General features: G+C 39.2%; 1 protein-coding gene across 1 annotated transcript; it reads right to left on the bottom strand.

The window, feature by feature from the left end:
- Window positions 1–546: 546 nt before the first annotated feature.
- Window positions 547–16,791, bottom strand: LOC119902958 (sodium- and chloride-dependent GABA transporter 3-like). The gene is made up of 13 exons (XM_038719359.1): window positions 16,635–16,791; window positions 16,349–16,483; window positions 16,029–16,166; window positions 15,843–15,942; window positions 8,400–8,532; window positions 8,176–8,310; window positions 7,242–7,345; window positions 6,943–7,067; window positions 6,739–6,851; window positions 6,315–6,417; window positions 5,959–6,059; window positions 1,457–1,627; window positions 547–1,022 (listed from the first exon to the last, which is right to left on the bottom strand). The coding sequence occupies exons 1-13, from the start codon at window positions 16,789–16,791 to the stop codon at window positions 915–917; spliced, it is 1,623 nt and encodes a 540-aa protein (XP_038575287.1). The 3' UTR covers window positions 547–914.
- Window positions 16,792–18,268: the final 1,477 nt, after the last annotated feature.

Here is an 18,268-nt window from a genome sequence, read left to right as displayed (position 1 = left end):
GCGGTAAACAGCTTGTTCTCCCTGAATTATCAAGGGCTGAGGTGATGAAGTATTCTAATGCTGTTAATAAAATAGGCGTCACATTTGCTACAGCCTATAAGATATTTGGGTTATATGACTGTCTGTCTGTTTACGCCGTGGGTCATTCAGGTATATTCAGAGTCTTAAATGGCTTCTTGTTTACTTAGCTACAGTATTACTCACTATGTTATTTTCAAGGGACCAAAACATTAACCAGTTGTAGTATTTTCTATATTAAATTGTTTGTGTTCATTTTCCATGTTCCTTATTATTTAGCATTGAAAATTAGATAAGCTTAACTGTTTGATGATGAGCTAAATACTTTGGTGTCGTCTGTAGTTGGTGTGGTGTCCTTTTTTTTAAGTTGTCATATATAACGAAAGACATGTAAGGACTTTGCAGTATTGTGTAGCCTTGGAGAGAACATGTTAGAAAAGCATTAAATGCATTTCCAGACAGCATGTTTCTCCTGTAGTTCTTGGGAACCTCAGGGACTTTAAAAGGCATTAAAATATTTAGTCAGAGTCGGAACAACCCAGAACAACTGTAAGAAGTTTATTTGCATTATACAGTATATAAAATAGAGTGACATGGGAAAGTAATGCAAGGATTGTTCTTTGATTGATCTCACCAATACGTTGTCTTATTTAGTCAAGACACTGATGATTAAAATCAAATGGTGGGAGAGCTAATGAGTCATAACTGATTGAACCAACTTAAACTATGATAGCAAATAGATACATACAAATTACACAGTAATACTTATACCTTTGATAGTTTAGGGATGCTACTGCTAGGAGGTTAGAATTATACCCAAGATAACCCGTGTTTTTACTAATTCTATAAATGACATAATTATAAGTGTCTAATTAATGTGACTTTGCAGGTCAGGTCTAAATTGTCACTGCAGATGTCGTCAGTTCAACAGAGGTTCCTTCCTCTCCCATTTCTCTCCTCCGCCAGGACGGATCTTCAGCAGGACGACAAAGGATGGACAAACGCTGGCACACAGAACAGGAACAAGATTAGTACATTTAAATCTTATTTTTACATTTTGGACATTTTGGCCCCCATACCTGAAAATGTAGGGCAGCCATCTTCCACAGACCACACTAGAGGATTTGGAGGAGGTATCATGCAGTCCACCAGGCCTAACTACCCACACCACTAAATATAACTGCTTTGCCTTCAATCCCATTTAACACAATGTAAAAGCAATCTGTACTTCACACAATTTGAAAACTAAACACCAAAACCAGACGAGTGTCCCCATTAGATCCATCAGGTGCAAATGCACAATGCTGAGTGATCTTTCAGAGCACTTAATTGTGGTTGGTCATAAATTATAAAATTAAATAATTAATTACAGTATATCTTTAGAAAGCGATATCGCCTTTTCTGGCATCCAGGATTGTAGACATCTTTGAACACTCACATGTCTGAAGGTTCCTGCTGTTAAAAACATCTTTCCAGCTGCCCACAGTGGCACCATGAGAATATAGGAAAGGGTCATGGTCCATCCTAGTGCGTACGCCCAGTCAGGGTAACTGTACCAGTCGTTAATCTTGAGGTGTGTATAATCAACCAGGTACAGGATCAAAGAAATCTGTAAAGGTTTGAGTTTTGGGGGGTTGGCAAGGAACAGAATAAAGAGTTTAGCTTAAAAAAAATAGTACAGAGACCTTTTCAAGTAGCCTTAGTTATTCTGCATAAATGTCCTGAATTATTGCTGAAAGAACAGCCAAACTGGAGAAAAGCAAGACTACTTGACCGTGAGGATTTAGGTTCTACAGAATGCATTTTATGTCAGTTGCTAGCAGCATCTCTAGAAATGCAAAGTCGGTCAGTCAGTCCACCACTGAAATATCTGAAAGATTTGGATGGATTAACATGAAAGTGTGTACAGTCACTTATGGTACCCAGAGGATGAACTATACTGGCTTTTCTCAAGTGCCATCATCAGCTGGACATCTTTATCATCCTCAGCTGCCATTAGCTAATGTTAGCATGATAACATGCTAAATTATAATGTGTTTAGCTCCCAGCACTGCTGTGCCCATGTACAGTCTAACAGAGCTGCTAGTACAGTTGTAGACCCTTGGGCTACGTTCAAACTGCACAACAAAGTACTTGTGTTTATTTTAGTTTAATAAATTATACTTGTTTTGACTAAGTACCTTGTGTGGACTCCTTCTTTGTCACATTCCCTGAGCCAGTTTGTGACAAATGGGGGCTTACCTGGGATCCAAACCCGTTTGATAAGGTTAAACCTAGCCTACTGTAGCAAATTAATTGTTGATTAGTATGTTGGTGACCAATTTGGTTGTGACTCTTGTGGTCTGTGAATACTAAAATGAGTTTAGGTGCTTTTAAGCAGTGTCGATAAAGTGCCTTTGGTATTTAGTATTTTGCATTGTAGATAAGATTTTGGGGAGTATCACACAAGGTTGTTTGTTCTGTTGTTCGGATTGGTTACTTTTTGTGGAGTTTGTTTTTGGTGGATGTTGAAGGGAGCTGCATTTGTCCCCAATTTGTATAGTTGCAAACCTGTTTTGACATGCAACATGTTTTGGGTGAGTATAGTCACATTGGTTTGTAGGAGCCACGCATACCTTTGTAGGCTGAAGTAGTTTGTAGTAGTAGGTTGTTCTCAATAGGAGATAGGAGATCAACCAGTTTGTTTTCACTAAAGTGTGGCAGAGAACATGGTTGAAGACTACGTCTTGGTAGCATTTCCCTGGTTGCCAGTTTCTGGTTGCTTTTCGGTACTGTAGTGGAATCAGTGCATGAGTACCCACCACCAGTATCCATCTGAAGATTTGGGTGGCACTAGTTAGATACCAAATGGAATAAGTAAGATTAGAGCTGGGGAGCTTTGGCTCTTTTGTGACTATGACTTTCCCATTGTACATGTTTGTGTATTAGGATTGTAGTCTTTGAGTTTCTAATCTTAGAAATACTATGGTTGAAACTGTAAAAACAATGCTTTGATCTGGAGGTGATGTACTTCTAAATTGCTTTCAAACCTGGTATTTCTTGAAATGTTTGGTTAATGTTTATGATAGAGTTTGGTCTGGTTGATGAGGAACTATAATATTGGCAGTGGGGAAGTGTTATCCATCTGGGTTAGCTTGGTGGGTTGGCCAGCTAGCTTTGGTACATACATTATGCGCTATAGCTCATGCTTTGTTTGGATAGTATGAGTTTTGTTGTAGCTTTGTTTTCTTTTGTTGTGCGTCTTGGGATGACTTGGTTGGCTAGTGAGCCTTTGTTTGGAGGAACTTTGGTGTGCTACTTATTTTAGCGCTTACATGGTAATTCCAGTTTTACGTGCATTTGGTTGGTGGAATTTTGGTATGTTATGTCTAGCAGAAGGCCAACTGGTTCATTTGAGATGAGCTTCGGATGTTCATTTTGATGTGAAAGAGTCAGGGCTTCGTCCTCAACTTCTCATTTGTCAGTATTCCTCACTTTTCTGTATTCATGCAAAACCATCTGCAATTTGAGGTGTGTACAATCTTTACACTCTTTATGCACTGATAAGCACCAGTTTTGTCATGCGACTATTTACTTGCCGATTCCCCAGTTTGTTATCCTTATATTGCTTTCCTGGATTCAAGGTTGCTGGGTGGGGGATTGGATATGGTAAGATAAAAGTGAAAAGGTTAGGTCACTTATGGCAGCATGTCTGTGTTTATAGCCATTCTAATGATGGGGACCTTATCAATGGCCACAGTTAAAATTTAAAGATGTGGCATTATGCTTTTTTATGCTTGAAAACAGCTCGCTTGTAGTCCAGTCATTCACTTCCGTGCACCAGACAGAGGCCAGCAACAGAAAGTTTTATATTTTGATGTGAGGAATCAGCTGTGTAGATTTCAAATACACAGTTTTACGAGAAGTGATGACGGAACAAAAATGTGCTTGAATATTTTCGGAGTTGAGGAGCTCCGCAAGTGGCTGTGGGGGAAGCCTGCGCCAACCCGCGGGAGCAGCGTGTGAGGCCGGCCAGCCGCCCGCTCACAGAGCCCTCTGCTCCCGCCGTCACACAGACCACTGCAGCAACAACGGCAGAGGAAAACACAGCTGGAAGGTTTTCATACCGCTTATCTGTCTTTACATTCTGAGGAATGTTGAAACGTTTTAACTTAAAAAAGAGAAAGCTGTGTGGATCGCTGGTGTGTGTGTCGCATTGAACATTACGTCGCGGCAGTTGTGTGTGGCGTCGCTATGACAAAACGGAGCAGGGCCGAGTAGAGTCGAGTCTATCGATTTGCGCTATGGTAGCATATTTTGGCAAGGCAGCATAGATCGTCAGAACACCGGTAACAGTTCAACGTTTAGTCCTAAAAGACGATGCAACTCCGACTCTGTTTGGGCCTGAAAATTTACAATCACAACCTGTAAGTATGCTTTATTGGTTGTGAATTATATTTAAAATAAACACGGCAATGTAACTTCACAGACTATTCAAGTGCGGAGCTGTTGTAAACGTTGGCTATCACAGCTAAAGTTATAACTATTATGCTAACGTTACAGCTGATGTGAAAGCTACTGAGCAAACGTTCAAATTGTTTGGCCAATTTTTATGTAAAATTGAGTTGAAATATGGTGATTTTTGTAGTGGTTTATGGTAAGATGTGGAACAATGATGTTGTGTGGTTGTGGACTTGTGAGTAACTTATACCATCTGCTAGGTTACGGTCGCAGTCTGAAGCGGCTTTGATTTGGATCACACTACCTTGTTTCTTACGACCCGCCCTTCTCTGCTTCTGATTGGCTAGTAGTCCTTACCTGGGAACTGCGCATGTGCAACTCCCAACGAAGACTTTGTACAAGTAAGATGCATCACTCTGTAGCTCAAGAGTGGAGCGTACAACACATGTGCAGTATGAGGAAAATATGGTGTTTTTTGAAAATTAAACTATGTAAACCTGTTCTGGTACAACCCCTAATTAAGATTTGCTACCTGAAAATGAGCATAATACCATCTCTTTAATGTAAATGTGTTTTGCCTTTGGTATCTTCTGAGTTCAGATGTACAGTTTGTACTTAAGATGGGGGGTGTGACGCCCCTCCTACTGTTTGGAGGTTGTCCTGCCAACCTCAGCAGACAATTGGCTGAATTGGGTGGGTCATCAGCTGATTGCTCTCACCTGGACCCAGGGGCTATAAAAGCTGGCCCATGTATTTAGTTCACTCTCTCCCTTCTAGCAGGTTCCATGCATTCTGTGGCATCTTTTTTTGAGTCTGGACACTCAGATCGGAACTGATGCAACTTTGATTAACGAAAAAGCTCCACAAAGGCCATCATCATACATGTGGCTCTCTTCCTCCTCTACTGTTACCTTGCTATCATCTGCTCACAAAGTCCCTTTCTTACACCTGAAATCCACCGGGTCATGAGCTCTCTTTTGAGTTACAAGTGCATGCTACTTATCTGAGCGGACGTAGTAGAGCGAGAGAGAGTTGTGGGGCAGATGCGTTGTACAGCGGCAGAAAAATTAATAAATGTCATGGAAAGGACAGAAAGTTGTGAACATTTGTCATAATTCGGGAGAGATGTGACTCCGGGACTAAACCGAGGGAGGGCAATGAAATACAGGAGTCTCCCATGAAATTCGGGAGGGTTAGCAAGTATGAGCTAACCGTGGCTAACCTCTGTGGCTTACTTACATCTGTGTCACAGCATGCTGCTGCGTGAGACGTTGTTTTATTCTTCTGCACATGCGGTTCACTTTCAGGCCGTTGAGAGTACACACTGGAGTCTGATATGGGCCACATTTAAACAATAATGTGAATTGTCAAACAAAAAAGATCGGATCTGGGGAAAGAATCGCTATTGAGCATTAAGACATGCAGTCTTAACATAGCCTTAGTCTTGTTATTAGAGCAATGGAACTACATTTTGTTGCTGTTCAAACCTTCCTGACTCACCAGTGACAGCAGAGGAATGATGTATTTCCAGCACAGTTTGAAGAAAACACAGGGTCTCTGTCCTGTCATGTCCTCAATGACGTTAATAACACGGTCAGCACCTGATGGAAATTTATAGTGTGGATTAGACCAGTTTTAAAGTATTTTTATTAGTATTGTGGAGTGTTATAGCTAAAATAAGACTGTGATCGAGGAGGAAGGATAAACAATCTCTTTAAAATATTTGGTTGTATTCAAGCATTCTGACTCGGGATAGTTTTAAATATAAAGCATAACCTCATAAGTGATTATTGAATAATAACACATGTATACGAATGGTTAGAAAGTGGATATAATATAAATGCTTTCATGCTTACCAAAACCCCAGGCCAGAGCTAGACACTCAGATAAAGCCATGAAATAATGAAAAGCTCTGGTAGTGCCATAATAATCAATAAGCTGAAATATGTAAATCCCTCCCTACAGCAGGAAGAGACAAGATGTTAATGTGACAAATAGCTTTAAAAACATTTTATGAAAATAGTAGTTGTGATGTATTTTCATGGAAATATTTTATTTGCCTCAGTGACCAACATCAGATGTATGAGGAAGAAGGAGGAACAGATGAAAAGGACGTGCATCTCATGTCTGCCAGGTTTACGAAACAGCTTTGGAAACAAGTCGCTTATTGAGGTGATATAACTTTCAACTGTCACAAACTGGGGAGAAAATAAAATGGTTTTCTCGTTTTTCAATTTTTTACTGCCTGCAATGTATCAGTTATTAATGAAAACATCTTACATGTGTGTCAACACTGAGAAAAATGAGCATAAGGAAGAAGCAGACAGTCCAGAACTGCGGCAAAGGCATCATAGCTGTTGCCTGAGGGTAAGCAATGAAGGCCAAACCTGGACCTGTGAATGGGAATTAAAAAAAATTATTTGGATCGGGACTTAATATAGAATTTCAACAGCACATCATATCAAATCTTAAAGTAGATCATACCTGACTCAACCACATTGTCCACTGTAACACCCTGTTTCTGAGCCATGAATCCAAGTACTGAGAAGACGACAAATCCAGCAACAAAACTGGTCCCACTGTTCAGCAGACAGAGCCAAAAGCAGTCTCTAGAGGTCACAGAAAGACAGTAGACCCTAGTCAAAAAGGGGACATTCCTAAAGATTTCTTTTTAATATATTGCATGTAATCTGTATCTGTAATTCATCAAAATCTTCTAAAGCCTCTAAAACGAACATAGTAGCCTACAATACCAAAGTTGTTGTGATCTGACTTACACCTACTTGTAACAGTTGTTGTTGTATTCATTATAGCTGCCCAGGACATTTAGAGTCCCAGCAGTCAGGCTGTAGGAGAAACAGACTTGAGATCCGGCTTCTATCCAGACCTGTAACGTAAGAAAACATACTGAAGTAGGAATTCTTATTTAATTTTCAGTGCGATTCCTAGCAGTAATTTTGAGATGCCTGATAAACAAGACCTTTAATCAGGAGGAGATTCAGAATGGATGACCGCTTAATGAAAGGATTATGTTGTAAAGATCCCACAACAGAAGACTGACGTGTTAGGGACACGCATCATGTTACCTAATTCAGCTGAAGCATTACACACACACCTTTAAGGTTCAGCGTGTACGTTTTAGTGGCATCTTGTGGCAAGGGTTGTGAATTGCAACCAACAGCTCTCTCACTGCTCACCTCTCCCTTTGCCAGAGCGCAGGAGAAGCTATGGTGGCCGACATGCTCTGTCAGTTCTTCACCTAAATAATACATGTATTCCACCAAATTTTATTTCTCTTCTTACTTCTAACAAACCAGATGACTACTACTACTTTCTCTTCTTCTTCTACTTCTTGTTCTTCTTTGTGCGTATTCAAAGTATTGACGAGACGTTCTCTCTACAGCAGTTTGTCCATTTGGGCTACTATAAAAACATGGCAGCTTAAATGGCAACATCCATGTAAGAGGACCCGCGGAGTATGTAGATAGAAATGGCTCATTTTAAGGTACTTAAAACATAAGAGTTCATTATGTAAGGTCTTCATACACCACTGAAAACAGTTATGTATATTATATTGCATTTTGTCAATAGATCCTTCTAAATAATACACACTAAACCTATAAGAAAAAAAATGAAAACATTTTACACATTATAAATTCTCTTCCTCTTTAGAGATGTCCATGTAATTGTAAAGTTGGGATCAAATAAACAAGCCACCTCAAGGTTAGCCAGGCGGTTCAGATCTGGATACAGGTAGTAGTAGATCCCTTCCCAAGCTCCAGGTAGAGTCAGGCCTCTGATGAGTAGGATCAGGAGCATTACGTAGGGGAACGTGGCTGTGAAATACGCTACCTAAAATGAAAAGGAAATTGTTAAAGAAAACATAATGACTGTAAGTTGATGATTATACGCACCAAAGATTTAAAATGTTCCCCCAGGACCTTTCCAGAAGATCTAACACCTTTCCAGGTACTGAAGTAGCAGAACACCCAGCAGGCCAGAAGACACAAAGCCAGATCCCACCTCACACTGCCCAGCTCCTCAATGCCTCCAGACATGGCCAGCACCCGCCGTCTGAGGAGGGGGGAAATTAAACAGGTATACATGATATGTGATATACATATATTATGAAAGTTTACTAAATTACTCCACTATTATTAAGCAGACTCCTGGCCAGTGAACATGGTGCACTCCAAAGCCTATGCAGGAAACTTGATCTAACATGAATTCATTTTGCCGGTGTATTATATAATATTATCAGCTGAAAAGTGGAAACCCAACTTGAATTGTGGTTCACAAGGAGTTTAAGCAATTGTATTGCTATAACATTCATTAAATGGGATTATGTTTAATTGTTCATTTATTGTGACCTTTGAAGAATGATTGTGATTGATTGTTAAATTCAGAATAAAAGCGTGGTGTGGACCTTGCCACACAACATTGTTCCAGCAAATCAGCAAGATTGATAGCGTTAGTGCTCATGCACAGGAGTGATGGGGGAGGTGGGGAGGGTGAGAGAGTCAAGACAAGTCACCTTCAGTGGAATGAAAAAGTGTTTGCCCCCTTCCTGATTGTTTTTTTTTTTTTGCATGTTTGTCACACTGAAATGTTTAAGATCATCAAACAAATTGAAACATTAGACAAAGATAACACAAGTAAACACAAAATGCAGTTTTTAAATGAAGGTTTTTATGATTAAGGGACAAACACAGGACCATGTAGGTCAACATAAATCAACTGTGGTTTATCACATCTTTGGAAACCTGAGGTCAATTTTTCTTGCCACACCCAGGCGTGATTACTGCCACACCTGTTCTCAATCAAGAAATCATCAAAAGTTTTTTTACAACCGCTAACATAATTTTGTCCAATCGGTAGTCACATTAGCCCCACATTGGCCTGTTCATACCTTATAATTAACACAATTCATGTTGTTTACACAGAATATGCAGTCATTAAACCCATTTTCTCTTTACGTAGACACTTACCCAATACCAAAACTATTGATGTTTTTTGTGTTATTTTCACTTGATTGCGCGCAACATGTCAGAAATGAAGATATAATTTTTAAAACTTTAAATAATGTATAAAGCCTCTATTTCTGCTACAATTGCAGCTCAAAATATACATTGAAATAGCTCATTTATTGTAATTTAGGTAAAATAGGTCAACCACAGTTAAATCCAATCTCAACCAGAGACAGGTGTTGAAGTTCTTTGAATTACATACACAATGTAGTAAAAAGAGGACTTTCATTTGAGGAACAACATAGAAGCATCAATGCAGTAAGAGATCTACAAGTGACAATAAATACTAGTAAGAGCTATTAGCACCTACAGTATCAATAGGGTAAATACATAGAGAAAGAAGTAAGAGTAAACAAACAATTGTGCAATCAATTGTCTTTACACCGCTCCGAAGCCGCTGGTGACGTTTGGACAATCTCACCGCTGATAGGCTTTCGCAGGAATTCGCGTCTTTGCATTGACTTTGGCCAAAACGCTGGATTCACATAGTCGAATCAGAAATGTCAAGTCCTGCCTATAGTCAACTGACTATTGTCGACACAGTCAACATGGTGGCTCCGCTTTAATCTTGAGAAGCTGCAGAGCTGCAGTCGCTATTCATTCAACTTACACTGCAAATTTTCAGCTAGACTGAGCCTTATTGTTGTTTATTTTCTCTCTCTCGCCTGCCATTCACCGGTCTTGTGCAAAGTTTTGCGTGCATGCCGTGCTGCCAACAACTGCATGCATGTTGCAGTTCCTCGCGGGTCTATTTCAAGTAGCCGGCTATTTAAAAACAATATAATATTCTTTGTGTGATTAATCAACAGCGATAAATTATCCGAATAAGTTAGAATAAGTTATTTTCGTCTAATCAAATTCTGAAAACCCCATCATAGAAACAGCTGGTTAATGCTGCGCTCAACATTCGCACCATGCCAGGATGACGCCAACTGTTTAGACATCTTTTGATAAGCAGGCTGCCATATCATAAGCTGGATAGATAGATAGATAGATAGATAGATAGATAGATAGATAGATAGATAGATAGATAGATAGATAGATAGATAGAGGGAAGAGCAAGGCAGAGTTGCAGAATTGACCATAGACTGTACAAAAAAAGTGGACGTAGTGATCATGACGTCACCCGTTGGTTTGTGGACTGGCGTTTTGAAGTCTCGCGTTTGGCTGATAGGGCGCCGCTATGTTGATTATTCGCAACCAGGAAGTGCAGTGGAGCTAACGGCCATGTGTGGAGCTTGCTAGCTTTTTTAACAGGGCTGACAATTTTGTCTAGCGAACAACAAGCTTAAAACTAAATATACTCACCAGAGAAAGTAAACAGCCAACTTCTAATAAGCTTTTTCAACAGCGCTGATAAAATTTATACAGTGCCGTGGGTAGGAGTCACTCTAGCCTGATTGACAGGTCACCACCATGGTAACGACTTGTCAATCACAGCTAATCCCGGCCTGAAGCATACTCTGCCCCTGCTGGCCGTTCAATCAAACACTGTTCCTGTTCCTGTTGCTACCCAGATAGGTTGAACGGAGACGTACAAATTATTCCCTTTCCAAAACCTAAAACAAATCCAGAAAAATGTAGGGTATCGATTGCTTCTAATGTGATATTAGTTAGCTAATGCTAGCTACTACTCAAGTTCAAGTTTAAGTTCAAGTTACTACTGAATGTAACATTATGAGGCCCTACTCTTTTTACTTTTCAATAATTATAATAGTTTATAGCGACCTGCCCAGTTTTATAGGAACACCGTTAATCCTTAATATCGTTGTCCTCTGTCGCAATCGTCAGGTGATGTGGTGGTTCACTATTACTCTGTGATCGGTAGGCTTGAGCTTCTGTCTTTATATTTTTGACGTCAGTTTGACAGCCTGAATATAACCTTCAATTGCAGAATGCAACTGCAAAACTGTCTGCTTCATTTTGAGAATATTTCTCCAGCGAGTGCATATAGACAGTGATAAAAGTGATAAAAGTCTGACAGGTCCAACAGTTTGCCGGACTTAGCAACAGTAACTTAGGGGGGAGTGGCTTAGCAAAGGGACAATTGGGTTGGTGGCTGCTGTGCAGTTAAATAATGAAATTGAACATCAGCAAGCAGTATAGCTACCGTGCCTGAGACAGGACAAACATGTCATCTATGAGATGAAAGAGATTGCCAGTCAAGAAATGAGTTTTTTTAGATATATATATTAAGGAATTATATAAATTATGTAACTGGCGACCTGTCCAGGGCCCCCTGCGACCCTTTACGAAGGATAAGCAGTTGACTATGGATGGTTAAATTATGTAAAACCATTATTGTTACTTTTTCATTAACAGCCACATGAAGAAACGAAGTGCTACATGATGTCTTATACTCCTGTAATACATTATTTTACATCTTGGGAGGGTTGGCTCATCTGGACTAACATAGAAGAAAATGAAGAAGAAGAAAATCTCAAGAACTATCACATCTAGTGCATCCAGTATGACCACTGACAGATGACAGGACAATGTAAGCCTCACTGTTTCTACACCACAGCCCATTATAAACCACATAATACATGACGTTTACAAATGCATTGGCTGGGGAGGATCAAGGCTCCTCTCACTTTGCTTAATTAGATAAGCATGCAAATATTACCAAAATGTCTTTTTGAATTTTTTGAAATACAGCAGACACACAAAGTAGTACTGACAGCCATAATTTTCCACCAGGTAGGTAAAATGTGAAGTTTATCTGCTGATCTGAGCTTCTCTGCTGTTACTGTTTCATTGTCAATAATATTCATCAGCCGTTTGTCTCAGGAAGGTAACGGCATGTAACAAAGCCATAACAGAGCGCTGGAGAAGAACTACATGAAGTTACAATCCAACAAGATATTTTTTCTACCAGCGCAGTAAAAGTTTAGCTGGCTGATCTGAGCTTCGATGCTGGAAGCTGTATTTTTTTATTGCCAATTAGCGATCAGCTGATTCTCACAAACATAACAAAACCAAAACAGAGTGCTGGAGAGAGAGTCACTACATGAAATTAATACAACTAACATAACACCACAAGCCAAAGCACAGCGCTGGAGAATAAACCAACTAACAATAAATGTTTTTCTACCAGTCGTTAAAAGTTTAGCTGGCTGATGCTTCCATGCTCTAAGCTAACGTTAAGGTTTTATTGCCAATTAACGTTACTGATCAGCTGATTGTCTCGCTAACGTAACCGTAACCATTAAAGCCAAACCACAGGCTGGAGAATAAGTAGGCGCCATGAAATTAATCCATATTTCACACCACTGACAGGGGAAACATGTCAAGTCTCTCGTGATTATGGTCAGCTAATAGCTAAAGCTATCAAACAACAGTTTGCATTTGCATCGCTTAAGTCTGACAAACAGTTAATAACCTGTCCATCAGAAAACAAACAACTTCAGCTCCGCTTTGAAAACATCTGTCCCACATTAACATTATAGCCTTCCATCTAGGAAAATCCACAAAATCCGTTATTTCTGGCTCAGCTGTCTGTCTCGACTCCGTCTGGCTGTCGGCTCTCGTGCTAAATGACACGTGTGCTCCTTCAGTTGTCCAAATGTCACTTCTCTTCTTACTTCTCATAATCCAGAAGACTACTCAGAGACTGTATTACTATTATTATTAGTCCCTCTTTTTCTTTGTACGTATTCAATGTAGAGACGGACATCTACACTACCGGAATTACACAAGCAGAAGATGAACGCCATGATGACGAAACACGCTCTGTAGCGCTGTTTGTTCATTGACGGCTACGGTAGAAACATGACGACAAAATACCATGACCTCCGCAGCAGGGGGTGCCCGCAGTTATGTAGATATAAATGGCTGCGGTCGAAAAGTAAAAAGAAATCTCATTTCCTAACCACCTTTCCTTGACCTCGATGGAAAACATCATGAGGTCGAGGAAAAATGTAAAGGAGAATCCATAAGGACTTAGGAAAAGAGGACCGTGGGGCGCAGAGAATCCGACTGCTCTTTTGTAAGGGATGTAACGTTAATTATGCACGGCGGATGTTACGGACATGTCTTGCCGTGACAAAACTACAATGTTCTGAAGATGGACTACAGAAAGCTTATCTTTGACACTACGCTCCCTGTTGTTGTTATGCAGGCCATCTAAAGGTGGACAACACAGTGGACTATATTAGGGGAGAGCGGGGTAAGTTGTCTCATGTGTAAGTTACAGAGTATATACGGTCTTATACCATAGGCATGTAGTATGTTAGTAGATACAAACACACACTACATGATCCAGTTATTAATTTAGTTTGGCGACAAGGGTAGCAGACAAATAAGCTTGTAATTAATTTCTAATTGCAAGGAGGAAAGTGTTTTTGAAGGAAGGAAGAAAATTTTCAACAGAAGACAGAGAATGACTAGGAAATGACACCGCCTGACATAATGTTAAAAGCAGTCAGGCAGGTGAAGTTGAAGAACAAATCAATCAGAAGTACAGCTAAGAATTTTGACATAAGCCGCCGACATCTCTTTTGGCCTCATGGATGTGGAGCCATTTTCATACAGTATTCGAAAGAAGTTAAGAAGTTATACATTTAAGCAAGTTATCTGCAGCATTACATTCAATAACCATAGATCTATTTGCACTCCAGAGAATGTGTGATTTCAAAGTTCAAAGAAAGACGTTGTCCCACTTAATGTGTGTGCTCTGCCAACATTTTTGTTTTGAATTAAATTATTTATTTTCCAAATTCTCTAGGCTTGATTGTTGATTGATTTTACTTTTGGTTCTGGTTACAATTTGAAATTGAAATCAATATTCACAATGAAGTGTTCTAACTGTTTGATAATCCAGTGTGACAACTTACCCTATGCAGTGTGACAACTTACCTGCCAATGGGGCAAATTGTCACAAGTGCACACTCTCTATTCAACAGTTCCATAATGAGATAAGATATGAAGATGTGATCAAGACAAAACTTCTGCCCAAGATTTCATTCTTTCATTTGGTATGACATTTGTACCATTGTGATGTACGGTGCTCAGTAAATATTAGATGGTGTGAAAAGTGTGACAACATACCCCGCTCTCCCCTACTTAATAACCAAGATAGCAAAAAGGCAGATAAGGTAGCCTACTAGTCACTAAATAATGGACAGGGTTGTCACATTGAGAATGCTTGCTCACACTCACCCTCCTGCCCACCCATAGGCCTATTTATCAACATGAATCCCAATTGTATGGAAATACAGTGTTTCCCACAGAATGACAGCCGAGAGAGAAAATGTAAATAAATGTGCCGAGAGAGAGAGAGAGGAGATGCTGAGAGAATATGTGCGCTGCGCAGAACTCTGTCATAAAATACTATTTTACCCATTTTGAATAGTAACAAAATCAATAAAAAATCAGCATTGACAATGTGGCAGGCCGCCACAGATAAATCAGTGTGTGGGAAACGCCTACTGTAGAGGTTATCCAGGTGGATCTTTGCCTTTATTAAGGCGAGGGTGTCAGCATCTGTGACTGAAGTATTAATTTGCTGAAGGCTGCAGTACATAACCTGAGGCTCCACGCTGCAATATTATCCTCACTTTGATCACGTTACAAGACTAGTAACAGCTCGCATGGGTCTCAGTTATTGTTGACAGTTTAAGATATATGCATATTAGCAAGTTATGGCATAAGAGAGAAAAGGGTTAATAGCCAATGGTAACTTACATGGTAATCAACCTCCTTTATCCATTATGGTTGGTTTATTTATTTTTTTATTGTATAAAACACTTTATGGCTTATTTCAACAACCCGAAACATAAAACGGTGTTGAAACAGTATTAGATTACAAAAAAGTCAAAAGAAAACAAACCAAAAGAAAGAAGGTAATTGTGTGTCTTATTAAAGAAAAATAATGTGCGTCTGTATTGCAAGGATCTTGCTAAATGTCGTTGATGGATGCATCTTGCATTTCTGTGTCAGAGAATATTATTAAATATATTGAGCCTCAGAAATATTACACACTGGACCTTTAAAAAGGTTCTTCAGAGAGTGGGTGCTGTCAGACGTAACTGGTATTTGAAAATGATAAAATAAATTGTACTGTAGAGGAAGCATGTATAGAAAAGTTCTATACACCGGCACAGATGTTCTGGACTCCAGGTACTGTAAAGAAAGAGATGGACAGCCAAAGAGAAAAATGTTTGAATATTATAAACATTGAAGAAAGTTTTATGAGCTGGCAAGGGCAAAGGCTTTTCAACACTGGAGTTTCAGAGATTTGAAATTTAGGGGGGGGTTATTTGTTTGAGTTCATATATCAACTGTCTTTCTGCAGAATCACTTATTTTCCATTTAATGAAAATATTGGTCATTAAAAGAAAATTTATTTAAACTTACTCCCAGAACTCAGTAGCAGCAGAGGTGGTTTTATTCAGCGTTGTTTGATTTGTCGAATTTGTTGAGGGAGAATCCGAAATCTGGAGTGCCACACAGTTAGCTGGTTTAAAAACAAACAAAGGATAATAGTGAATGTGAGGAGTTAATCTTACACACATAAAATAAAACTCCATAGTCTAATCTTACCTGTATTCCAGGTGTTCTCACAGCTAGCCCAGGGGAGCTGGGATCTGAATGAGAACACCAGGTAGAAGAGAGCCCAAACTTGGATTAAAATGTAGCTGAAGTCATACAGTTTCATTATAATATTTCCATATCCAATTCCTAAAAAACAAATAAAAAACATAGTTTACCTTTTTGCAGGATTAAATATTTTCAAATCTCTGGAGATGGTTTTAAAATTTTTCTGTGAACCACATTGTCAGAGCTAGTGGAGCTATCTTTGGACAAGAAATGATTTTATTTATTAAAGCTGAGGTTAAAGTATCGTGTACAAATCAACTCACCTTCTGCCAGTGGACACAACTTCCTCCAGCAGGTGATGAAACCTTCCTGGGTGTACTGACCAGCTGAGGTCTCCAGTAGGAACAGAGGTATCCCACATACTACAACTAACAGACCATATGGCACCAGAAAGGCACCTATACAGTAAATACAGAGACATGTATGCTAATAGAAATTCCAAATGAATGAAGTAATATCTTTTCCCACACCAATCATCAATATTAACATTATTTCATTTCACTACAGTCAGAATAATGCAGCTGTATTAAAACAGCTTGTTGGATTCACCTCCACCGTTCTTGTAGCAGAGGTAAGGAAATCTCCACACGTTGCCCAGGCCGACCACATTTCCTGCAACAACCAGAATATATTCTGTTTTACTGGCCCACTGTCCTCTCTCTCCAGCCCTCTTCTCATTTTCTGTTTTTCTTCTTTGTCTGTTCATCTCAACATCAAGAACTTGATCCGTTGTGTGTTTCAGTTAGATTTCAAAAGTACTGCAAACTGATGCTGTATTTATTTTTCTTAATTTGACTATTTTCTGCCCTCAATCCACAAAACAAAACTGTTTCCAGTGTGGCAAGCCCTACCTTGCTGTTTAACCAGAGCCAGGGGGAATTCTGAAAGAGACCAATCCACACTTAGTGTGAAAGCATGCATTTAAACGTGTGCAAACTGATCTCTGTTGGTTTTATTATATGATTTATTATGTAATAGCACTGTACTATATAACTATCTCTGTTCTGTATTTCAAGAACACTGCTGCTAATTTATTTACATTATTAAGTTATTTTTAAATGTATACTGTAGTTAACCAGCCAGTGATCATTTAATTATTTTATGCCAAAAAGGAAGAATCCAGAATATTTCTCTTTATCTCTCCCTGAGAGAAGGGGGGTAAGATATCTGACTCCAGGCCCTAAATACCTCAAAGGAAGGGTGTGAAAGGTTTGCTCCACACCAAGTTCTGTTTGGGAAGTTTCAACCATAAAACCCACCATCTCCGGTGAAGTTGAGATAACGGACTCATGACTGTTAAAACAACAATATTAACCTTGTTCAGAGACTAATCTCGTCCTCGTCTCGGCCTTTTTGCACAGAGGTTGTGAAACTCTAAACTGCCCCCACACACACACATGGGCTGTGTTCGAAACGGGCCAAACTGCTGTCTCAGAAGGTGTCTAACAGGACAGCGAGGCATCGAGTGCTGTTTGAACGAACTCTTCCTTTCTCCTGAGATGCTTTCAACAGCCAGTTTTGAAGGCAGCATCGATGCTTTCGAAAACTGATCAAGATGGCAAACAAATAATAAATAATAATAATGGGGAAGCACTTATCAACAGTCATACAGCCACTAGTCATAATGCAAAAAAGAGCCATGAGAATCATTCACAACGTCAGATTTCGGGATCATACAAATTCATTATTTCTACAGTCTAAATTGCTAAAATACCACGATCTAATTGAATATCAAACTGCAGTATTCATGTTCAATGCAAGAAATAACCTACTACCTGGGAATATACAAAAGATGTTCTCTGAGGTACGATTTAAGGGGAAGGGGAAATTTTAAGACTAATAGATTTAGAACAACAAGGAAAAGATTATGTTTATCAATTTGCGAAGTTAAATTGTGGAACAAACTAAATGAGAACCTAAAGCAATGCCCAAACATATTCCTTTTCAAAAAAATGTACAAAGAAATTATTTTCAGGAGGTATCGAGAAGCACTGTAGTAAAAGTAGAAGTGCTCCTTTGTTTATGTTTGCTGTTTAGTTTTGTTTTTTTGTTGTTGCTGTTTGAATAAGTACATAATCGAGGTTAGATAAATAAATACTTGTCAGTGGTCACTTTAATATTGTGTATATGAAAAAAAAGTATATATATGTGTGTGTGTGTGTGTGTGTGTGTGTGTGTGTGTG

This window comes from Micropterus salmoides, unplaced genomic scaffold (genome assembly GCF_014851395.1).
Source record: "Micropterus salmoides isolate LMB-PRFRI ecotype aquatic unplaced genomic scaffold, ASM1485139v1 Ms_hic_scaffold_14, whole genome shotgun sequence".
Classification (NCBI taxonomy): Eukaryota; Metazoa; Chordata; class Actinopteri; order Centrarchiformes; family Centrarchidae; genus Micropterus; species Micropterus salmoides.
This window is presented reverse-complemented; position numbering and strand designations above follow the sequence as displayed.

Coding starts and splice junctions, on each gene's coding strand:
- LOC119902958 (XM_038719359.1), bottom strand. CDS start 16,791: ATGAACAGACAAAGAAGAAAAACAGAAAATGAGAAGAGGGCTGGAGAG. Junction 16,484..16,634: donor CTGCTACAAGAACGGTGGAG/GTGAATCCAACA, acceptor TTTACTGTATAG/GTGCCTTTCTGGTGCCATAT. Junction 6,060..6,314: donor AGCTCTGGCCTGGGGTTTTG/GTAAGCATGAAA, acceptor AATTTCCATCAG/GTGCTGACCGTGTTATTAAC.